The sequence below is a fragment of the Eleginops maclovinus genome, chromosome 13 (genome assembly GCF_036324505.1).
Source record: "Eleginops maclovinus isolate JMC-PN-2008 ecotype Puerto Natales chromosome 13, JC_Emac_rtc_rv5, whole genome shotgun sequence".
Taxonomy (NCBI): domain Eukaryota; kingdom Metazoa; phylum Chordata; class Actinopteri; order Perciformes; family Eleginopidae; genus Eleginops; species Eleginops maclovinus.
In genome coordinates this window covers 9,472,915-9,498,393 of record NC_086361.1, presented here as the reverse complement: position 1 = coordinate 9,498,393, position 25,479 = coordinate 9,472,915, and the positions used below count along the sequence as shown (strand labels likewise).

General features: G+C 39.9%; 1 protein-coding gene across 1 annotated transcript in view; it reads right to left on the bottom strand.

The window, feature by feature from the left end:
• Positions 1-8,678: 8,678 nt before the first annotated feature.
• The window catches only part of LOC134875130 (beta/gamma crystallin domain-containing protein 2-like), a 19,888-nt gene continuing 3,087 nt past the window's right edge, over positions 8,679-25,479 (bottom strand). The window contains exons 2-19 of the mRNA XM_063899563.1: positions 23,418-23,465; positions 21,315-21,433; positions 18,981-19,194; positions 16,099-16,238; positions 15,840-15,966; positions 15,681-15,716; positions 14,502-14,641; positions 14,238-14,364; positions 13,424-13,581; positions 13,202-13,328; positions 13,085-13,117; positions 12,373-12,485; positions 12,087-12,216; positions 11,865-12,004; positions 11,006-11,129; positions 10,211-10,369; positions 9,930-10,089; positions 8,679-9,720 (exon numbers count right to left, since the gene is read on the bottom strand). Of these exons, the coding sequence (XP_063755633.1) occupies positions 9,632-9,720; positions 9,930-10,089; positions 10,211-10,369; positions 11,006-11,129; positions 11,865-12,004; positions 12,087-12,216; positions 12,373-12,485; positions 13,085-13,117; positions 13,202-13,328; positions 13,424-13,581; positions 14,238-14,364; positions 14,502-14,641; positions 15,681-15,716; positions 15,840-15,966; positions 16,099-16,238; positions 18,981-19,194; positions 21,315-21,433; positions 23,418-23,465 (2,184 nt within the window). The 3' untranslated portion in view covers positions 8,679-9,631. The remainder of the gene's footprint in view (positions 9,721-9,929; positions 10,090-10,210; positions 10,370-11,005; positions 11,130-11,864; positions 12,005-12,086; positions 12,217-12,372; positions 12,486-13,084; positions 13,118-13,201; positions 13,329-13,423; positions 13,582-14,237; positions 14,365-14,501; positions 14,642-15,680; positions 15,717-15,839; positions 15,967-16,098; positions 16,239-18,980; positions 19,195-21,314; positions 21,434-23,417; positions 23,466-25,479) is intronic.

Genomic DNA, 25,479 nt, shown 5'->3' with positions numbered 1-25,479 from the left:
CAACATGCATTTCAAAAGGAGAAATTTAAGTTTAAGCTCATGTTTAAACAATGAATGAGCTTTAAGTGTCTTTCATGTGGGTTGACAACTGTATGTTTAAAAAGATAACAGGAAAGAAATAATGTCCTTTTTTTTAGCACTGCTCTACCACTGTATCGAACCCTCTTTAACTACTGACTGTACAAGTCAGATGTTGATGAGTTAGTCTAGACGGATTTCAGAAAAAAGGCCTTTTATAAGAAGTAAGGAGCATTTATGGGTACAAGTCGGGAACCGGCCTACCTTACATATTTCAAGGGTGCTGAGTCCAAAAAAAACCGGTACCCGGGTGAAATTTTGAGGTTTTGACCTTCTAATTTGCATATTAAAATGGCCGCCAAATTGCCCATCTTGCACAGTTATTGGACCATTTCCTCCTAGTTTTTTTTGTAAGTAGGCAATCAAGATGAGGAAATTAAGTTTCTAGATCGATAGTCAAGGGTCAAACAAGGATATAGTGGAGGCTCAGTGCCTTTTTTATGTATATATATATGCAAAATACCAACTTTTAAGGTGAAATTAAGCATTATTTGTGTCATTTTTTAAGGCCGACATAAATATTAAATAAAAGTTACTCTGAAATTTTCCCTGTTGATATGACATATGATGTACACCATATTATATGATAACAAAGAAAAAAATCCATTGCAAGTTGTCTGAGATTTCATGTTTTTTTTTTTTGTTTTTTTTTGCAAATTAAGCATTTGTTCTCTAAATTCTAAGACGGGAAAAACCCAGGTGAATAGGGAAAAATATTCAAAAAGAGACCACCATGAAACGTACCAAGTTGAATATTTAGATCAGTACATAGCATGGTCAGTCCCATCGCTGAGGACCCTTTGCCTGAGGTGAATTAACAGCAAAGAGGATCGTAACAGTTTCACACGCTTTGGTAAGTTTCCTGCTTTTTGATTTTTTTAGACAAAAAATGTCAATATTCCTTAGTTATTGATTGAGCTTGTTAACCCTATTTATCCAAAATGATACTTTTTCAACCATAGTGGGTCAAAATTGTGTATTTCAATGATATTGAGATGGCTAGCAACTGGGAGAAAACTAGCTAACAGTTAGCTAACAGTTTTGGAGGGGAAAAAAACAGCTAGCTAGTTTTTTTTTCTTCCAGTTGTGCCCTAAAGATGACCACCTCTGTTGATACAAGTTTATTTCTTATAATTCCAACCCAAACATAGCCCTGTGGCAGCATAAATCCCCCTACTTTCTAGCTAGCTAGCTAGCTAACAAGCTATCATAGGGCAATGGATGCTGGGGAGTGACTGCTGTGACAGGGCTAGATTTGGGGGGAGGAATTATCAAAAATACACGTGTCAACAGAGGTGGTATATCCTCAAAGGGCCATACCAGTTATGAAACATTCATGTAACATTAGGGGTGGGAGAAAAAATCGATTCACATATACATCACGATATCTTTTTTGACGATTTTTAAATAGATCTTTTTCTTCTTTATTGTGCAATGTGCATTTGTTCGCCTTTTTTACATACAGAGAGTACAGGTTTTGAAAAGGGTTTAAGTTCACTTTATAATGGAGTATGTTAATTTGGCTCCTACAGTATTTGTGTGCAGATAAATGTTAAAAATGCAGACTAAAAATCGAGAGAATCGGCAATATCGTAGAATCGTAATTTAAATCGAATCGCCATCCAAAAAAATCGTAGAAGAATCGAATCGGGAGAAAAGCATATCGTCCCAGCCCTATGTAACATTTCTTCATTTTCCAATCTACAGCTGGGATGGAGCCATTCAAAAGGAGGCTTTCACATGTCTGAAGCATTGGGAGTGTAAGCTGTGACTTTTATTGTCTTTAAGAGAAACATTCTCAAACGCCTTGTTACGGCCTATGAGGCAGGTCGTCCAGTTGACTTACCAGCTGTCCTAAAACACGAGCTTCTGCCAGTTCCCATATCCCTTGCTGAAATGAATGGGACACTTCGCACTGGAAACAAGTCTGTATTAGTAAATAAGTTAACTGAAGACATAGTCTGTCCTGAGGCTATTGAACTTCCCGACATGTCATCTTGTCTCATCATAGATGGACAGGCACTTGTGGTTGCCCTTGGAAAGCCAGACAAAGCAGTAACATTTGGGGATCTGGCCGACACATTTGTCAGAGCAGTGTTGAAAGCAGGATGTTACTATAAAAGGATAGACGTTGTGTTTGACAGATACAGAGAAGAGACCATCAAGGGTGCTACCAGGACACGACGCACAAAAGCAGCTCAACCAATCAGACGACTTGTTGAGGGTCGTGATGTGCCTCTTCCAAAAAACTGGACCAATTTCCTGTCCCTCCCTGACAACAAAGCTGATCTTGCCAATCTACTCTCTGAAGAACTATGTGCTCAGGCACCGGATGATAAAGAGATAGTAGTTGCTGGTGGGTTCAGAGACGAAGAGACGGAGGTTAGGTCATCAAAAGCAACAACCAACCTGACTCATCTGAGAGCCACACACGAAGAGGCAGATACCCGATTGGTATTACATGCAGTGCACTGCCAGTCAGACACAGTAGTCGTGTCATCTAGAGACACTGATGTACTTGTGATTCTCGTTTCCCATTTCCCACACGTAGCATGTAAAAAACTCTGGCTGTTGTCTGGTACCACAAGGAAGCCACAATATATACCAATTGATGCTGTTTTTAACAAACTGCCAAAGGATTCAGCACCAAGCCTTGTAGCATTTCATGCACTAACTGGTTGTGATACCACATCATACATTGCAAGTCACACCAAAAGTACATCATGGAAAGTCTGGAAAATGCACCATCAATTGCTCAGCAACCTCGGAATTGGTGATCTCACGGAGGAGACTCAAAGATCTTCAGAGGCTTTTGTCTGCAGAATATATGATGTGCATAAAACAGACTCTGTTGATGCAGCAAGGCATATACTTTTCTCCAGGACAGGTAAACCAGAAGCAATGCCGCCTACAAGCGATGCGCTCCACTTCCATCTGCTGAGAGTACACTACCAGGCAATGGTTTGGAGAAATGCTCACTATGCCACACCTGAGCTTCCTTCACCCTTGGACATGGGATGGAAAGATGGTGATTCAGGACTACAGCCCATTCTTATGTCACAGAACCCAATACCTGAAAGTTGCCTGGAAATGATCAGGTGTGCCTGTAAAAAACAATGCACAACACGCCAGTGCAAATGCCGAAAATCGGGGCTGTTATGCACTGCAATGTGTACATGTCAGAGTGATGACCAATGTCCTTGTTTAAATGTGGAGTTGTAGTCCTCAAGCATACCAAGGCAATGGGTAACCAAAGAACTTGGAAAAGGACTGCAGAAAGAAATACTAATCAAAATGAAATTCCAAAGACAAATGGCACACAAGCAAACTAGAAAGGTATAAAAACAATTTACCAAAACAAGTGACCTATGGAACTTACAGAAGACAGATGAAAGCAAAGCAATTCAGCTAGAAACATGAAAGAAAATATACAGAAACAAGATGTGATCTGTAGAACTGTTCAAGGGAAGTTTCATGTTTTTTTTTCTCCCTATTCACTTGGGTTTTTCGATGTTTGAATTAAGAGCATTATGCTTTGTTTGCATAAAAAAATGAATTCTCAGACAACTTGCAATGGTGTTTTTCTTAGTTATTATGTAATATGGAATACATCACATATCATATATACACTGGGAACATTTAAGAGTGATATTGACTGAATATTTATGTCGGCCTTAAAAAATGACACAAATAATGCTTAATTTCACCTTAAAAGTTGGTATTTTGCATATATATATACATAAAAAAGGCACTGAGCCTCCACTATATCCTTGCTCTGACCCCAGACTATAGATCTAGACACTTAATTCATCATCTTTGATTGCCTACTTACAAAAAAACTTGGGGAAAATGGTCCAACGACTGAGCAAGATAGGGAGTTTGGCGGCCATTTTGATATGCAAATTAGAAGGTCAAAAACTCAAAATTTCGCTCGGGTACCGGTTTTTTTGGATTCAGCACCCTTGAAATATGTAAAGTAGGCCGGTTCCCAACTTGTACCCATAAATGCTCCTTACATTCACTTTTTGGGTACATCCCGTCTAGTCTAAGTTACACAACAGGCCTTAACTGTCTGAAGAAGTGGTTTATTGTCCTAATTTATTCACCTGTGGACAAGTGGGCACTTTAAAAACTAAACTAAAATTAGTTGCATTATTGCTGGCAAGTGACTCTTTTGTATGCAGTGTTGGGGTAGTTACTCAAAAAAAGTAATTAGTTACTTATTACTAGGTAAGCATGTCTTCTACAATGAACCCTGCAACCAGCCTGTTAATGGCTGTGTTACCTGCTTCTGCGCTCCAACAAAAAAGCTTTGCCTGTTTAGGCGGGGTCGGCTGCTGATTGACTCCTTCAGATTACGGGAGAGCAGGATCTTTCGCCACAAGTTTTGTATTGCCGTGCAGGGTTGACAAATGCTTGGACAGGTTGCTCATTGAGTTGGCAGCAGTTGAAAGACACCTGTCGCCTGGGCATAGAGTGCATTTCACTCGAATATGTTTGTCCTTTCGAGCTATAAATTGAAAGTAATGAGAATATCGCCACTGGCCGAAACCCCCTCCGTCTCATTTCCCTCTTTCCGTCGCACCAGCAGCTACGTCACTCAAATCGATCGCTATGGCAACGCGCCAATGCAAGCAGCACACACACAGGCAGCACGCATGCACGCACCACTTAAACAGATCAGAACTTTACACATAGGCAAACACGGCTTGGGTAACGCAGGAAATCACGTTCCTATAGTCTAGTAAAGTAGTGTAGTTACCGATATTTTTAGTGTAATGCCTTACTTTACTTCGTTACCAAAAAAAGTAATGTCGTTACTGTAATCCGTTACTTTGTAACTCGTTACCCCCAACACTGATTATATGTTTGTGTTAGTGCAGTTTAAGGTAACCTTCATTTATTCCGAGGGTAGCTTTGCTGGAGCAATTTATTCCAGTTCAATGAAATGGTAAGCTTGAAACGCTTTGCTTTCCCCTAACACTCAGAATAACTGTCATTTGCAGAGTTCAAGGTTTCAAGGTTTCAAGGTTTTATTTGTCATATGCACAGCATATACAACGTATATGTTGGCAATGAAAATCTTATATCCCATGTTCCTCCAACAACTCAACATACATGGTGCAAATAAGATAAATAAAATAGTGCAAAAAGAGAGAAGAATATTTACAATAACAACAATAAAGATTTAAGGATGTGAAATATATACATATGTGGAATACATTGAAAGTATTTAAATACTTTACACTGTTGAATGAGGAGGTATGGACAGATATGTATAATACGTATAACAGATGTATATGGCAGATATGTATAATATATAGATATGGGTATTATAAACAGATATGTATGGCAGATGTGTATAATATATATATACAGTGGGGCAAAAAAGTATTTAGTCAGCCACCAATTGTGCAAGTTCTCCCATTTAAAAAGATGAGAGAGGCCTGTAATTTTTATCATAGGTATACCTCAACTATGAGAGACAGAATGAGAAAAGAAAATCCAGGAAATCACATTGTAGGATTTTTAATGAATTAATTGGTAAATTCCTCGGTAAAATAAGTATTTGGTCACCTACAAACAAGCAAGATTTCTGGCTCTCACAGACCTGTAACTTCTTCTTTAAGAGGCTCCTCTGTCCTCCACTCGTTACCTGTATTAATGGCACCTTTTTGAACTCGTTATCAGTATAAAAGACACCTGTCCACAACCTCAAACAGTCATACTCCAAACTCCACTATGGCCAAGACCAAAGAGCTGTCAAAGGAGACCAGAGACAAAATTGTAGACCTGCACCAGGCTGGCAAAACTGAATCTGCAATAGGTAAGCAGCTTGGTGTGAAGAAATCAACTGTGGGAGCAATTATTAGAAAATGGAAGACATACAAGACCACTGCTAATCTCCCTCGATCTGGGGCTCCACACAAGATCTCACCCCGTGGGGTCAAAATGATCACAAGAACGGTGAGCAAAAATCCCAGAACCACACAGGGGGACCTAGTGAATGACCTGCAGAGAGCTGGGACCAAAGTAACAGAGGCTACCATCAGTAACACACTACGCCGCCAGGGACTTAAATCCTGCAGTTCCAGACGTGTCCCCCTGCTTAAGCCAGTACATGTCCAGGCCCGTCTGAAGTTTGCTAGAGGGCATTTGGATGATCCAGAAGAGGATTGGGAGAATGTCATATGGTCAGATGAAACCAAAATAGAACCTTTTGGTAAAAACTCAACTCGTCGTGTTTGGAGGAGAAAGAGTGCAGAGTTGCATCCAAAGAACACCATACCTACTGTGAAGCATGGGGGTGGAAACATCATGCTTTGGGGCTGTTTTTCTGCAAAGGGACCAGGACGACTGATCCGTGTAAAGGAAAGAATGAATGGGGCCATGTATCGTGAGATTTTGAGTGAAAACCTCCTTCCATCAGCAAGGGCACTGAAGATGAAGCGTGGCTGGGTCTTTCAGCATGACAATGATCCCAAACACACCGCCAGGGCAATGAAGGAGTGGCTTCGTAAGAAGCATTTCAAGGTCCTGGAGTGGCCTAGCCAGTCTCCAGATCTCAACCCCATAGAAAATCTTTGGAGGGAGTTGAAAGTCCGCGATGCCCAGTGACAGCCCCAAAACATCACTGCTTTAGAGGAGATCTGCATGGAGGAATGGGCCAAAATACCAGCAACAGTGTGTGGAAACCTTGTGAAGACTTACAGAAAACGTTTGACCTCTGTCATTGCCAACAAAGGGTATATAACAAAGTATTGAGATGAACTTTTGTTATTGACCAAATACTTATTTTCCACAATAATTTGAAATTAATTCATTAAAAATCCTACAATGTGATTTCCTGGATTTTTTTTTCTCATTCTGTCTCTCATAGTTGAAGTATACCTATGATAAAAATTACAGGCCTCTCTCATCTTTTTAAATGGGAGAACTTGCACAATTGGTGGTTGACTAAATACTTTTTTGCCCCACTGTATATATATATATATATATATATATATATGTATGTGTGTACTATAAACAGATGTGAGTAGACATTCACAGAGCTCAGGAGTTCAGCAGTCTTATAGCCTGTGGTATAAAACTGTCTCTGAGTCTGGTGGTCTTGGTCCGGATGCTGCGGTACCGTCGGCAGCAAACAGAACAGATTGTTGCTGGGGTGATGGGGGTCCTTTAATATCCTACCGGCCGTCTTCCTACACCGCTGGGTGTAGAGGTCCTCCATGGATGGCAGCTCCGTCTTGGTGATGTGCTGAGCAGTTTTCACCACCCTCTGTAGAGTCTTACGGTTGAGGGCAGTGCAACTGCCATACCAGGCAGTGATGCAGCCAGTCGGGATACTCTCGATGGTGCACCTATAGAAGTTGCAGAGTATCCTGGAGTCCATGTTGAGCTTCCGCAGCCTGCGGAGGAAGAAGAGCCGCTGTCGAGCTGTCTTGGATATGACCCTGGTGTGATGTGTCCATGTCAGGTCCTCACTGATGTTTACCCCGAGGAACCTGAAGCTGCTGACTCTCGCCACAGGAGTCCCGTCGATGGTGATGGGTGTGTGTGCCTCTTTATGCCTCTTTCTGTAGTCCACAATCAGCTCCTTTGTTTTGCTGACGTTGAGATGGAGGTTGTTGTCCTGGCACCAAGATGTCAGGGCTCTGACCTCCTCTCTGTACGCCATCTCGTCGCCGTCTGTGATCAGGCCGATGGCGGTCGTGTCGTCAGCAAACTTGATGATGGTGTTGGAGCTGTGTGTGGCGACTCAGTCGTGCCTGAACAGGGAGTAGAGGAGAGGGCTGAGCACACAACCCTGAGGGGCTCCGGTGTTGAGGGTCAAGGTGGAGGATGTGATGTTCCCCATCCGCACTGCCTGGGATCTGCCCATTAGGAAGCTCATGATCCAGTCACAGAAGGCGCTGTTGAGCCCAAGGTCCCTGAGCTTAATGATGAGCTTGGAGGGCACAATGGTGTTGAATGCTGAACTGTAGTCAATGAACAGCATTCTCACATAAGTGTTCTCACGCAGAGTGAATCACACATCAATTGTCAGAGGATGTGCAAGTCTAAGGATAAATACATGTGTTCATTGTTAGGTGTCAAATGACAGGTGATAACAGTTGAACCGTCATTTAGAGTGTTAGTGAAACCATGGAACGGTGTACAGTATATTTCTGTTAATGTATTAGCATTTTCTTCCTATTTTGGTCATTCATCATTTAATGATTGTGATTATTTGTAATGCTGCACATCAACAGGAATCAGAGAAAAAAACGAATGTCGTCAACCAGATCATTAACAGACTCTTAGACATATGCAAAGTTGAAAAAAAAAGTTTTTTATAACCCCTTTGATAAGGAAGATTTTGTAACAAAAAAATAAAAATGTACAGATCAATCCGCAAAAGAACCATTTTTATAAAAAGTGTATTTATAGCAAGATAATATTAAGTTGAGATGATGTTATGAAAGTTAATGAATAATAAAAAGAAGAAAAGGGAAACTTAATTTAATAAAATACCAAGAATGTTGTAGGTTTTCTGAATATGGATTAAGTGTGTATTTAAAGAATACACTTGATAATTGTTTTGAAATTAACAACACAGCTTTGTTTCAATAAACAGGGTTTCCTTTTTATTTGATATTTAAAAACCACTCCCTCTTTCATAAAATCTGACATCACAACTTCAGCATCAAATATGAATATACAGCTGATGCATATAAAATGTAATATGTAACAATTTAAACATTTAAAAATACAACAAATACATGATAACTTGACATCTCCTTGCCCTGAAAAACTCGATGTGATATACTGCAACATGAGTGCAACATGTCCCACAAAACAAACATTCAAACATACATAAAATAAAACACCGTAAAAAACCTACACATGCGTTTCCTGCACACTATGCTTTTGTTTGGCTTCATTTGTCCACAATCTGTGTAATGCACTGGTTGCCTCTTGTCTTTACAGCAGGAAAACCATGTCTTAGCCCCTCTAAGACATGGTTTTCCTGCTGTTCCTCTGTTTGCTTCTCCTTAAAAAAGGATAAACAGTACATCAACCTTCCACAGTCAGAGAATTTACATGAGCACTAATCAGGGGGATTCAAGGTTAAATACTTTCATTATAAACAAGGTTAAAAGTCAATTTGTTCTGAAAATGCAGTGTATGTTCAAAGTAGTTCACAACATCCTCAAAAATACATTTTATTCCATTTAATTCGTGATGAACCTCTGCAGCAGGAGAAGGCACTTTTTTCCTCGTTTCCTCCTTGCATACAGAAATCCTTACTTGACTTAGGAAAAATAATTATTGGAATGACAGATAAAAGAAAACTACAAAACTCTGCAAAGCACTACAATGTTTGGTGCAGCTTTTCAGTGCGTTGTTGAATTCTTGCTCTCACAGTGTTCATACTAGTTACATTATTCATGGAGTTTGGAAAAATAAAACAGTGACAGTGAATCCCAGGCTATGTTATCATGGGTGGAGTAGAGATGAACTGCGGAGGAAAGTAAAAACAAAAAGGGACATGGGAGGTTTTTAAAGCTGGTTACAGCAGCTCTATCTCCCACTGTTGGCTTGGCCTCTCATCATCCTCCGGCATAATGACCACATGTTCCTTGTCGTAACTTTTGCCACCTAAGAAAAAAAAAAAAAAACGTAATGAAATTAAGTACTTATTCCAAGTTCTATATATAATATTATGCTATCATCAATCTAGATTAAATCTATCCATCCATCCATCCATCCAACACTAATTAGGGGAAAAATAAATTATCCTAATATACTTTTTGCATAAATGATTGTGCAATAAGCCAATGCCAATGTTGTTCTCTTTTATTTCATACCTTTGACATCCAGGACGAAGCCAGGGAAATTTAGGCTCGTGATGAGGCCTCTCATGTTGGCTGTCCAGTTCTGGATGGGCTGCCGGGTCTCTGACCACAGAACCACCTTGGCTGCCGGCTCTACGTTGCCCATGACCTGCAGGCTCATGACTTGGGACAACTACAGCACACAAACACAAGGGTATGATTAGACTGGTTCAGGGTTACCATGGTCAGATGACAGGTTCAGGTTTTAGTTTGCAACTTGCTGTCAATCCTATCAAATATTATGTATTGATTACCTTGCTCTTGATGAAGCCGTCCTGATAGAACCAGATGTCACTCGTGGGCTCACACTCTGGTGTCACCACCACTCGTCCTGATTTCAACTCCTCCACGGCTCCCTGGACCGACATGTAGTGACCCGTCTCTTTGTTCTTGATGCGTAAAAAGTGGCGCTTCTGCAGGAGGCCAAATATCAGAAAAATATTTTAGTAAGAGATCACTGGAGCTCTGTTTTGACCCCACACAAATAAATCATGTTAATAAATACCAAAGTAATAGCATAAGAAATATTACATTATGTTTGAATAGTTTACATATTTTCAACCCCATCAAGGAAGGTTTATTATGGGAAGCTTCATCTAGTAATGCTAGAGATGTTGTTGTCCTTTACACACTTATAACTTTTTCACGACTGCCTACAAGGCTCCTAACGCTGACACGTTGTTGAATGTCACAGTTTGAGGATATTTCATTCCAATTTCTTTCTATTTTGGGTCAACATTTTTATTTTTTCTACTATTGATACAGGTCTTAGGAACACCGGACCAGTGCAGCCAGTATATCATAGTATATAAGGATTATTCATGATTGTTTTAAAACATTTAATAAATTATCTTTACATTTTGTCATTGTTAAAGTACAATATTGGTCACAATAAATTATATTCTTTAACCATTCAGTGTATTAATGCTTCAGAAAACTGCTTTTCACATAGCGTCAGTCTAGTGATCAGATTTCACTAGTGGTGGCTGGGACGCGTATTTTCAAACATGTAAATTATAAGAATGTTGTTAAAAATCGGGGCAACAAACCTGTCTGACTGGGAACATTGAGCCAATAGTCTGTAGCGAGCTGTACTTCAGCCAGTTGGTGATCTCAATTGGTTCCAGGAGGAATTGGCGCCCCCTGTAGTTACTGTATTGACATATCACCCAACTGCAAAGGAAGAGACATTGCACTCAAAACGTTACTCTAGTACTAGTACAAAAATATGTAAAAAAAGTCAAAAGACACATTTTGAGTATATGTTATATGTAAATGATATATTATTAAATCATATATTTTTTAAATGTATACTCTGTTTCAACAATATATTATAGGTCACCGATATATACAAAACATGTCTCTGAAATATTTGGCTTGAAATACCAAACAGATCATTGTAGCATGCCATAAGCTGAGTCTGTAGCTTTAAATGCAATGAGCTGCTGCTGGGCATGCCCCTCTGCGTGTTTGGATAAAATCCCAGTGGTGCTCTACGAGGAGATTCAGGTGATAACGTTGGTGTTACCTTGATTGATTATTGGCTAATGGTCACACAACCCAAAAAAACATTGTGAAACTTTCCAAATCTCTTTACACAGAGGGGACACATATTTCTGTATAAAAAGACGTAAAGAAGTGGATTTTGCATAATAGGTGACCTTTAAAGCTACAATGTATTCATCACTTTGATGTTGCAGCTGGGATCAATAACGTTATCTAAAGTTCTAATAAAGTAAGATCAATTATTTGTTGATTTATTTGTATTTATTTATTCTGAAGTATAGAAGTATAAAATAGCAAGAAATATGTAAAGATCAAGTATCTCAACCTGTACTTAAGTCCAATACTTGAGTAATTGTACTTCCACCACTGCTTTGTGCTACCAACATTGTGTGAAACACGTACCAGCCACTGTTGACTCTGACGGACAGGATGTGGTTGTTGAAGCCCTCTTCAATCATGTTGGGGATCTCTGAGTCCATGGTGATCTCTCGGCCCTCCAGACACTCGAGGCCAAACAGAGAGATGGAAGGAACTGAGAATGTCTAGACAGGGAGAGATGGAGGTTTAGAGCAAGACAAAAGGAGAGAATCCAGAGCATTTTTCTTCACATGAGGGCTTTCTCACCAATGGGATGACCTTGGCAGAACGGATGTAGGAGCCGGGCGGACATCCCATGCTGGTTAAGTTGGGGTATTCTCCTTCAGATAAGACGAACAAGTTCCCAGTGTACTTTTTATCCTCGTAGAGCACCCAGCTGAAACACAGACAAATGTATCGTTATGTTTGATCCTTCCTCTATCTCACCCTCACTACTGCAACATCATGCATATTATGTTGTTCTCCCATGGACTTGAACCCTCTTGTTTTTTTCCGCTGTGATTATTGTAATGTTTTGGTAGAGGCTCCTCACCTTCCCCCTGACACTCTGCACGAGTTGGTCATTACTCTTTCTGGGATTTCTTCCTGGTTGCGGTCAAAGATGTGACACTGGCCCTTGAAGTCTGCCTCAGAGTACAGTATCAGCTGTCAGGTAGAGGAAAGTAATTAGATAAACACATTTATAACCTGAGGCGTTTTTTTCTTATAACAATTTTGAACTTGTAAGCACTGAATGCAAACCTGCTATGAATAAAATGTTGCTCTGACCCTGTAAAATAATTATGCATCTTATTTCCTCATGTTTATGCTGGACTTTTTATTACAGTTTGTGCTAAGGAAACCTTGTGCTCTGAAGCAAATTAGTTTCAAGCAACATAAAAGGGATTTACCCTTCAAGGAGCAAAGTTTGCAACATATGATCCAGCTTGTGCCAAAAAAAAAAAAAAGGTTGATGATTTGCAGCCTTCTGGCACAAAAAGGAGGAAAGGGATGCAGGCTATATTCAGTTTGTTTAATCACAATCTGTAGCCCTATGGACATAAAATACAAGTGTTCATCTGTTTAAAAAATCCTACATTACATCTTTTTCTTGTGTCCAAAAGTCAAGCTATGCTTCCTATAAACGAATGGGCAACTATCCTATCTAGGAGTAACATAACACTGCAGATACATTGCCAACAATTTCAGATAAAAGAATGATATGCATAAAACAACATAAAGCTGAGAAAATCAAGACATAATACCTCATTCCTTGACCTTGTGCTGTCCGTTAGAGCCTTAAATTATACAGAAAATGCATCAGCAACATCAGAATATCAGATATTTTATTTATCATTTGAAGACTTTGTGGTGGTCCTCACCAGTAGGATGGGCTGCACAGAGCAGATGCGGTTGTCTTGAGAGCCCCAGTCAGCACAGTTGTTATACAAACCTTTCTCCAAGATGTACTGGTTACCAGAGAAGTCCACATGAGAGTAGGCTATCCATCTGTAAGGAGGAGGAAACAATCACCGCATTAATGTGATACATTCCCACTTCAATGGGGGAGGATGTAAATACAATAATACAATAATTCAACTTACGCCCCGCTGAATACTTGGATGGAGCGCGTGGAGGTTTTGTACTCGAACAGCTCAACGTCAGGAATGGCCTCAGTCACCTCGAAGGTGTTGTCCTCCGCCATTCCCTCCTGGTCTTCCTCTGGCTGCTCAAACATCACCATCAAGGGCTCTGTCAGGTCCTGGGGAAGAGAAGGTTAACTTTTTATTTAGCCCAATGCTAGGATGTGCAGTGAAAACTAGGAATCAGTACTGACCAATTGAAACCATCCCTGCATGGTTAATATAATTACAAATCTGCTCAAGCTGAATGAATATATAGGGTCCATCATCCATCCATCGTATTCGTGGTTTGTAAACTGCACCATATTAAGGTGATCCTGACCTAATAAATCTGAATTTGAATCATAATGCTGATGTCCCAAGATGCCGTTTCATGCCATTCACCTTGTGGCACAGGACTATAATGGCCATTTATCAGAGTGCAAAGCCACTGTTATATTAAATAAGACTTAGTACGTAAATTATAAGATCAACCAAGGAAAACAAACACACAAAGATGAATATATAAACATAATACAAAGTGAATAATGCAGAAAGAGGTTAAGCACAGTTTGACTGCAGGTAAAACATATGTAGTTACTCAAATAAAATGCAAATGTTATGCTGTAATGTGGATTATATAACCTATAATCGAATGCATGTCTGACTTGAGTACATAAAAATCCTTCCATTACAAAATAATGTACTTGTTAGTTAAATCAAGGTTAAACGGTTCACCTTTTTTAAATTCAGACAATTTTATCTTTTTAACAAACAAATATTCCTTGTTACTTACTGCTCGTATCACCCTGACGGAGCGCAGCTCAGCATCACTGCCTCCCCACACCCTCCAGTCGTGGTAATCCCCCTCCTCCAACAGGTACTGGCGACCCCGGAAGCCCTCCTTCTCGTAGCCCACCCAGCTGCAGAAACACACATAATATTTTCATCTTTTTCTAGTAGCTCTCAGCCCACCTGAGTTGTGCGACTTAATTATTAATGATCACTAAGAAGTCTTTTCAAGGTTCAATGGATACAAACATTGCAAGGCAGCACTCACATTCCTCCCTGTACTTTAAGGGAGCCCACATTGTGCATAAAGGCCGTCTGCTGCCGGTCTTCTCTGGTCATGAAGTTCTTCGTCTCGGTGTTAATGGTCCTCGATTTCCCAGTGAAGTATGGCTTTTCATATAACACCATCTAGGAACCAAGGGTGTCATTTACATTTTGAGCAATGATAACTTCTTCAGTGTCGGTGATCATACTGTGGCTGACCGTATATCAACTCTGGTAGGAGAAGTACTCAATCAAATACTCATGTGAAAGTAGATCATCTACAGTGTACAAATGCTGTTTAAAATAATAGCCCTGAATTCAGTTAGTTACTCAAGTAAAAAAGTATTTATTTTGCCAAATAACCCATTTCATAATAATATAACATTATTGGACTATAATCTAGACTTTGATAAATAAATGAAATATTGGAGATTGTAAAGGTGGTGCTAGTTTTTAATTTTTAATATACAGCTGAGTTGCTTTATTTATAATAATAGAATATCATGAAATGTTTGCTGAAATAACGTTTGTAAACTAACCCAGTGGTTTCCAACCAGGGGTACAGGGACCCCTATTGGTACTTGAGGGGATTGCAAGGGATACGTAGAAAGAATAGGGATTGCAATTTTTTTCCACACATAAAAACATTATAAAATCATAAACATAAACCTGGTGTCCTGTCCCTAGACCCACCAAAGCTTATAGAACACAAGCAAGCCCAAGTGTCTCATTAAAAGTTAAAGTCTTAAAAAAAGATGTTGAAACTGCTAGAAATGAGTCTTAATATTATTAGTTTTCACTGATAATAAGTTTAAATGACCAGTTTAAATGTATTTGTATTAATGGTGAGTTATACAAGTGATTTTGATCTAAGGAGCAGTTGGGTTAAATATGATTACAAAGGGTTTAATACAAGAAAAAATGTAGGCTAATTCTCACAGATGAGTGAGATGTTACTAATGGAGATCAGCTCAAGGGGTACACGAGACAAAAAAGGTTGGGAACCACTGAGCTAACCTATAACACATACTAGCAAATGCATGTAGAGGATTACAAGGTACAATATTTGCCTATGGGATGTAAGAAAAGTACTTGAGTAAGTGTAATTAGTTACTTTACACCACAGCATATCACAGCTGAAGTATTATTTGATTTAGCATACATTTTTGGCATTCTTTCTTACCTTTGGTTCACTTATATTCTCCACTCTTGGTTCACCCTGTGATAAAAAAAAAAAAATACATTTAACTTAATAAAACAAGCAGTGGATGTTATTTCATACAGAAGCATACAGACTCAGTAAAGAACAGGGCTTGTGATAGCTTCTAACAGGGCCACTTACGACTTTGAGTGGATGCAGGGATCCCACATAGGGCTGTTCCACTCCCCATGCAGCGGGGTTGGAGAACCCCCCCACCTCCAGGACACGTGGTAAGCCCTGGAAGAAGGGATGTGCGTACACGAGCCATCTGAGCAGGAGAAAAGACAGAAAACAAGATTAAATTAACCATAATGGCAAATTATACATTATTATATACCATATTATGATGTAATTTCACTAGGATCACACTTGTTATCATAATGTATCATTGTGCACTCACAGCCCAGCATTAATGATAATAGAGTTGGCCTTGATGGGGAAGCCAAAAATCCTGGCATCTTCCGATGTATCTCTGAAGGTGACTTTCTTCCCTTCGGCGTTCTCCTCTGGGAAGAGACAAATTTCTGGGACGCTGTAGTCCTGAGGGAGGACAGAAAGCATTTTTGGGTGTTTAGATTCTCTGATGCCGTTTTAAGTTTGTTTCAAAGCCCAATCAGGACCAGGTCTTTATGATTGATACAAAAACAATCAACACATAACATAAACAACATTTTTTAAAAGGATGCGTTTGCTTTTCACAGAAACATGAACAAGATATGTACTGAGCTGGACCTTTTACAAATAACTTACTGGTCGACAAATGTTGGATTATATGATGCTGTCTTCATTTTTTAACAACTCGAACATAGCCTCAAATCTATAAACTAAAATGTTATAATTTATAGCTTTATGGTTTTGTAATTCTTGTAATTGAGCTTTCTGCTTTGGTTTGTGTTGTGACATTGAAAAATCTGGGATTATAAAAAGTATGACGTCTACAGTGGCTGAGCAGCTGCACAAGTGCATTGCTAAAATGGTAAATTACAGTTGGAAAAAAAAATCTGAACAATTTGAGGAATAAATCAATCATTAACTTGAGTTTATTCAACAGGTTTCTCCTTCAAATATTAAAGACACAAAACAACAACAGGTGCTTTCTCCTACTTTGGACACTAGATGGTGCTACTGAGTTAAAAACCGCATCATAATTGAAAAGCTACCATACAACGAGTGGTGCTGAGGAAGTGTCTGCATCTCTCCCAGATGAACTGAACACATTTTATGCACGCTTTGAGAAGCCCCCGGCTGTGGAGGCACCAAAGGCCCAGGATCCCTGCTCACTGGTTTTAACCAGTGCAGATGTGTGTAGATCTCTGAAAAGGATCAACGCACACAGGGCTCCAGGACCTGATGGCATCCCTGGCCGTGCTCTCAAGGTGTGTGCAGTTCAGCTGGCAGATGTGTTCACAGACATTTTCAATAGGTCACTGCTCCAGTCTGTAGTCCCCACATGCTTTAAAGAGTCCATCATTGTCCCTGTCCCCAAAAAGACAAAACCCATCTGCCTCAATGACTACCGCCCAGTTGCACTCACCTCCATCATCATGAAGTGCTTTGAGCGGTTAGTCAAAACTTTTATCACCTCCTCCCTCCCTGACTCACTGGACCCCCTGCAGTTTGCCTACAGAGCAAACAGGTCCACGGATGATGCCATCTCCCTCACCCTCCACACTGCCCTCTCCCACCTGGACCAGAGGAACACTTATGTGAGAATGCTGTTCATTGACTACAGTTCAGCATTCAACACCATTGTGCCCTCCAAGCTCATCATTAAGCTCAGGGACCTTGGGCTCAACAGCGCCCTCTGTGACTGGATCATGAGCTTCCTGACGGGCAGATCTCAGGCAGTGCGGATGGGGAACATCACATCCTCCACCTTGACCCTCAACACCGGAGCCCCTCAGGGTTGTGTGCTCAGCCCTCTCCTCTACTCCCTGTTCACGCACGACTGCGTGGCCACACACAGCTCCAACACCATCATCAAGTTTGCTGACGACACGACCGTCATCGGCCTGATCACAGACGGCGACGAGACGGCGTACAGAGAGGAGGTCAGAGCCCTGACATCTTGGTGCCAGGACAACAACCTCCATCTCAACGTCAGCAAAACAAAGGAGCTGATTGTGGACTACAGGAAGAGGCAGAGAGAAGCACACACACCCTCACCATCGGGGGACTCCTGTGGAGAGAGTCAGCAGCTTCAGGTTCCTGGGGGGTTAAACATGTGGGCCTGACTGGAACTCACCCGGGTATACCCAAAGAGGCTCGACAGCGGCTTTTTTCCCTCCGCAGGTGCGGAAGTTCAACAGGGGACCCAGGATACTCTGCAACTTCTACGGTGCACCATCGAGATATCCTGATGGCTGATCACCGCCTGGTATGGCAGTTGCACCGCCCTCAACCGTAAGGACTCTAAGAGGTGGTGATATAATGTCATCCAGATCACACATTGTATCATATGATCCATGTGCACCTACAGCCCAGCGTATGATAATAGAGGGCCTTGAGGGAAGCCAAAACTCCGGCATCTTCCCCGATTACTCTGAAGGTGACTTTCTGCCCTTCTGCGTCTCCTTGGGAGAGTACAGATTTCTGGACCAGAGATCCCTGAGGGAGGACAAGAACAGCATTTTTGGGTTTAAGATTCTGATCGTTATTAAGTATGTTTCAAAGCCATCGACCATCTTATGATTGATACAAAAACATCAACAATAACATAAACAATTTTTAAAAGGATGTGTATGCTTATCACAGAAACTGAACAAGAATGTACTGAGCTGATTATATACAAATATCTTACAGGTCGACAATTGTTGATTAATTGGTTCTTCATTTATTAAACAACTCGAACATAGCCTCAAATCTATAAACTAAGTATAATTTATAGCTTCTAAGGTTTGTATTCCTTGTTAATTGAGCTTCTGCTTTGGTTTGTGTTGTGACATTGAAAAGTCTGATTATAAAAATATAGTCTACATGCTGAGCTTTGCACTATGCTTGCTAAATAGTAAATACGTTTGCAAAAAAAAATCTGAAAAATTTGAGGAATAATTCAATCATTACCTGAGTTTATCAACAGGTTTCTCTTCAAAATTAAGACACAAAACAACAACAGGTGCTTTCTCCTACTTTGGACATAAGGTGGTACTAGATTAAACCGCATCATAATTGAAAAGCTACCATACAAACTATCTTTGAGAACAAGTCAGCCTTTTAAGCATCAGATAACAATGTTAACGAGATAACACCACAACAGAAAATATTTCCTGTGAATGAACTCACCCTGACTGCTCTTCGAACCGACCCGATGATGAACTTCCTTTCAGGCTTAGTATCAGTCTGCTCTTCCCTTGATTCTCCGTTCTGTTTTTCACCCTCTATTTGTTCGCTCTGCAGCTCCTCCTCTGGAGGGTTGAAGGGGCAGGTGAGCTCTATGTCTCCCTCGTCAAGAGCGATCTTCTCCCCTTTGAAGTTAGGCTTCTCATACAGGACCCATCTAAGAGGGGGGAAAAGGGCACGGGTTATAACCTCTCAATGTTATATCAGCAGTTCTGCAGTTCTCCTGGTGTGTTGGTATAACATGCAAAATCCAGAAATGTACATAAAAAAAAGAGATATGAATTGATTTGCATTTAATTGGGGGAAATAAGCACTTGATCCCCTTGCAACCAAAGACTGTAGACCTGCACAAGTCTGGAATAGGCTACAAGACCATCAGCAAGCAGCTTGGTGAGAAAGAGACAACTGGTGTGATTATTAGAAAATGGAAGAAGCACAAAATGACCATCAATCGCCCCCGGTCTGGGTCTCCACCATCTAAGATCTCGCCTCTTGGGGCATCAATGATCATGAGAAAGGTGAGGGGGTCAGCCAATAACTACACAGGAGGGACTTGTTAATGATCTCAAGTCAGCTGGGACCAGTCACCAAGAACACTATTGATAACACAGTATGCTGTAATGGATTAAAATCCTGCAGCGCCCCTGCTCAAGAAGGCACATGTAAAGGCCGTCTGAAGTCTGCCAGTGAACCTCTGAATGATTCAGAGAAGGCTTATGAGAAGGTGATGTGGTCAGATGAGACCAAAATCAAGATATTAGGCATCAACTCCACATGCCGTGTTTGGAGGAAGAGAAATGCTGCCTATTACCCCAAGAACACCATCCCCAGCATCAAGCACGGAGGTGGAAACATTATGCTTTGGGGGGGTTTCTCTGCTAAGGGGACAGGGTGATTCACCGCATCGAGGGGATGATGGAGGGGCCATGTATCCTAGAATATTGGCTGATAACCTCCTTCCCCCAAGGCATGTTTTGCAAGGGGATCAAATACGTATTTCCTCCAAATAAATGCATATTAATTTATATCTTTTTTTCTAATGTTCATTTCTGGATTTTTTTTAATATTCTGTCTCTCACTGAAAATAAACCTACCATAACAATTACAGACTGTTCAGTTCTTTGTAAGTGGGTAAACTAACTAAATTGGTAGGGGATCAAATACTTATTTCCTCCACTGTAACTAAGTTGCTGCTTATAATCTTTAGCCATGGAAGTGTACTTACAAACATGTTTGTTTTTATGGTTTATTCTCTTCCTTCTCTACACTTAACAAGCTTATTCTTTATTATTGCATGCCTTTTTCCCCCTACTATGCCACTTTTTGTTGTTACTCTGTACATTTCCCAACTGTGGGACCTATACAGGATTTCTGATTCTGATTTTAAAAAATACTGTAAGGAAACTAAATGATATAGGGAAACTGTATTAGGATAAACACGTCCTTCTCATTTATCTTTTTTAATTAGAGAATTAGCTGTGGTTTGGTCAGCAATTCTGGGCATGATGCTTCAGATGAAAGCATAATTATCTCTTTGTAGCAGGTGTTAGCCTGGTGTTACAGGTCGGATCAGTGTTGTTTCAGCAGAACAGTGTTGGCTAGGTTTAATAAAACATTCCACTGTGAGGCATGTGTGTGTTTAAGCATGTTTGTGGGTGTCTTAAGTATTTAAGGCATTTGCATTACCACAGAGCTTCAATAGCTGGTTTGTTTTGAAGTGAACCTATATGAGTGTATCCGGAGAAAGTTCAGGGTTTTATTACACACCTAACAATTTGAGAAAAACAAGGACTGGAAGTGTAATCCTATCTATTCATGCAATTTTGAAGATCTACGGAAGCTGAAGGATCACTGTTTTTTATCTGCAATTATTTGAAAAAGTTCAACTCTTGCTGCATCGGATTGTTAAGAAACTACAAACTACAACACGAGTTAGACAAGAAAAACGTCAGAAATGTGTGCAGTGGTATTTGCTTTTTGTCTCAGATTTTCTTATAGGTTACATGTGTTACAACTCCACACTACATAGTTATTTTAAGCAGATTTTAAATTGTGTTTTGCATTCACTTTGCAAAGTGACAAAATAAAGTATACTCAAAGCAGTGTCAAAAATGAAGCCTTAATATTTTAGCTTGCCGCTAACGTCCCTTAATGCAATGCACAAGTATATGTAGGAGACTGCAAAAAATGAACTATGATGGGAAAACATTTAACACAAAATAACACCTAAAAGAATTTGGCACAATGGAAATGCTGTTATGCTGTTCAGTCACTCACCCTCCTCTGACGACCCTGATGGAGATGGTCTCCTGCAGCTCCCATGACGTGGCATCGATGATATCACTTTGCACCTCGATCCTCTGCCCGCACATTCCAGGTCGGTCAAAGATATACAACTAGAGCAAACGTGGAGAGATTTCGAAAAAGATAATAAATCTGATTTACATGGTGTTACTTGTTTCCACAGGGTGGACTTTTGCCAACACAGGTGTGATGTCTGTAACTGCGGCTGCGGGGCAATTCCCTGCTCATGATGCAGCTCCGCAGCCTGTGTAAGATTTATTTTTTTAATCTGTTTGGCAGAAAAGTAGCATGTAATGCTTTGCAAAGGGAGTCATTTATCATTTACTGTATGTCAGAATAACAAAATGGCTCACCGGATGAAATGACAGTAATGATAAAGAGTTACTGAAAGCAAGAGTCTAACCTGTATGGCCCAAAAATCCTTTATTTGGTTATGGAAAATTAAAGAAGGGAGCCAATATCATCTTGTCTATCTCAAGTTTCATGTCGAAGCATGAATCTTACATTTCACGCTTAGCCCTTTTAGACATCGGATACAACACGGTAGAATGTAACAGTATAGGAGTAAAGTTGCACACTTGTCCAAATTATTTAATAGTTACATTTGGTCAGTGAAAAAGCAGTGAGTGTGTGAGAAAAAAGAAAAAGAAAATAAAGTTATTTCGAGACGGATCAATGCTAAAATCAGTCTAGATAAGAACAGAATAGCTTTAAGAGGTTCTTTGTTTCTTGATCTTGACTTTGTTCACAGTTGCTTTCTAAATAACCTCTTCCCTTTCTAGAGTACAGACATGTTTGGTCCGTTCAAGGTCTGAGGCCCTGGAGCGTGGAAGAATACCCAGAAGCTGATCCTAAATGTCAGCTCCACCTCTGGTTCTCAGGAAGGCTCATATACAGAGTGTGCTACATGCAGCAGCAGGCCTGACATTCAAAAGTTAATAACGCATGTGGCTTGGAAGTTTTGCATTTTAACGGCATCAATCACAGCCTGAAATGCTAGAAATGATGCCTGGGATATTTGTGATTCTCTGGTAAAGAACCAACAGTGAATGAATGTGTTACAGCCCAATGCCAGACCACAATCACATCTCACACCTATAATCACAATGAATCCTCTGTAAAAAACAGTTGTCTTTGCAGTTTGTTAATATCAAGCAAACTTTGTTATGTACCAGCGCAGCTTAAACAAAGGGTGAATTATACTCGCCTCTAATAACCATTTTTGCTATTATTTATATCATATTTTTCTTACTGTTATTTTAAAACATTTGTCAGTTTTTCTAATAATGTAATGTTGCTGCAGAAACATTGTATTTCCTTATATCTGTAAAGTAAATCTGTCATAAGTAATTGATATAAGTTAAATGAACATTGAGCTATAGTAAAGGCTTCTACCACATTCTAACCTGATGTCAAAAGACACTGACATCATGGCTATGCAGGCATAATGTTTAAAGGGGCCCTATTTTCAGGTTCATATTTGTATTTTGTGCCTTTACTGGGACATTTCTCCATGCATGAATGTTTTAAAAGCACTTTTTTTTGTTTCATACTGCCTGTGCTGCAGCACCTCTTTTCCCCCTCTGTCTGAAACCAGAGCCCAGTCTGCTCTGATTGGTTAGCGGGCCGGCTTTGTTGTGATTGGTCAATCGCTTAAAGATGTCCTGCTCCTTAGCGTATCAAGCACAATGTGTTGGAGTGCTAGGGAATAGAAGCGCAAGTGTAACATAGTGATGTCACTTAGTTACAGAACTAAATAAAGGAGTCCAATGGAGGCGTTTCAGGAGTTAGATTTAATATACTACAGGAAAGGGAAAACACCAGCAAGCATAGTAGGGCCCCTTTAACATATTCACCATAGTTTTGTGTGTTAGCATGCTAACATTTGCCAATCAGCACGGTACCCAAATTAACAGCACAATCAAAGACAATTCAACAGAAGTACAGCATTTATGTTAATATTACTCCCCCGCCCCAGACGATAGGTCACAGGTCAAGCTTTTAACATGAATTTGCTCATGTATCTCACTGGCATTCAGTTGAATGGATTGTAAACTATGTTGTGTGGAGACTCACCTTTCCAGGACGAGGATTGAGCTTCCCATGCTGCTTCTCTTTTGTGAGCTACCGACAAAAGAAAAACACATTTATTTTAGAAAGCTTTGCAATATATTTAGTATTAAGCGGTGCATTGTCTTTTGTTTTATACAAGGTCAAGATAAAAGCCAAGAGTAAGTACAGTGCTGTATACAAATAAGAGGACTACTTTCATTAATATTATCAAATGAATAAATGTGAAAATAAAGACTGTACTCCCGCAGCAGATGAGCACTATTACACATTTTAAGGTAAGACCCCATGTCTGCAAACATTTAAGACTGCACCCAGTTTCTTTACACATGCCAGACAATCCATACATATTTTTATGTTTAAGTCACTCTGTTTAACACCTTCTGGTGGTGCCGGGGAGGCAGAAAGAGGACAGAGGACATGCTCCATGACAAAATAGGCACCTCCATGACAGATGTGAATACTTAACATTCCTCCCTGGTAACTATAAACCGGACACTCTAGTACTACTCCTATTGCTAACAAGAGATCTGAAATGACACAAGGATTGAGTGAGTGTGTGTGTGTGTGTGTGTGTGTGTGTGTGTGTGTGTGTGTGTGTGTGTGTGTGTGTGTGTGTGTGTGTGTGTGTGTGTGTGTGTGTGTGTGTGTGTGTGTGTGTGTGCATGCATTTAAGGGCAGTTTAATCTGTGCTGCTATGCTGCTTGAATGTTTAAGGTGTTTGATTGTGCAACTTGGATTGCTGTTGCAGATGAGAGCCATGCAATTATCAAACAAAATGTTCAGGGAGAGCAGTGTTTGGTCTCAGGTATCACTTAGCCTCCACTCTCTGGAAGCCCAGTAGGAAACAGGGTATGATCTGGATCAGGTTACAGACCAAAGCGGATCCTCCTACACAAGCCCTCATTTCAACAGGCCCATTACTGTCCTACCTTACCCTAATTTACTTTAGACACCATTTTAATTAAATGCATTCTGAGGAAAAATAACCAAACTGATTTTTTTTCCTAAACTTTTTACATTTTCAGTTTAAGCAAGGTGAGGGGATGAATGGTACTTGTTCTTATTGACCTAGTGAATAAAAGAAGTTATTCACTTTTCACAAATATACAACAAAACAAACGTTTCCAACCATAAAGCCTAATTAAAACATCTCCTCCCTTTCATCTGTCAATTCCCTCCAATGGATCTTGCATTTTGAGCCAAGATGATTAAATGCTTAGCAGATGGTGATCTCTTATTTCAAACTAAATATATTAGTTCCACTTGTATCGTGCTTGACATAAAACGAGGAATAAGTGTTCAACCAAAGATTATTAAAGGCAGAGATTCAAGACACCATTATCAACTAAAAACTTGTATATAAAGACATTTTCTCAAAGCGAATATTTAGAGAAAATGTTTTCCCATTTCTTATAGTTTTACATAATCAACAAAGACTCAAGTTCAATGTATTTGTTCATGTTTTTGAGTAGAAAAACGTTATCTTTACAGCTGAGTGACAAACTCTGAGACAATGGAGGAGTAGTTGTCGTATCATAACCTGTCTGACTACGACACTTGAGTCGGTCTCACAGGTTTTCTTTACAGATAATTTGAGGAACAGTCATGCTTCTTAGAGGGATTATTGCTTTACTCATCTGACAACCATCGGAAAAGGCCACCGGGACTTAAAGTCTAAGGGTGGAAGGATTTAAGTTGGCCTGACAAATTAAGTGATTGTAATTTATTTTGTTATAATAATCTATAAAGGCAAGTTTATTTATATAGCACCTTTCAACCAGCAAGTGCTTTACAAAGTTAAGTCCAAGAATTTGTTGGTTGTCTATTGTTTGCATTTTGTACCAAAATAATCCATCTAGTCTCTACATGGAGAATCAGTTAAACAAATGATTCTGTTCTTTGCATTTTAAAGCAACGTGTTATATAAAAACATTATTATTATTATTATTATTATTATTACACTATGTGGCTAAAAACAAGATAAAAAAACCTTGGCATCATTCATTTGGAGTTCATTGTTTACTGCTGCTTTAATGCATTAGTATATCTAAAATATAACCTACAA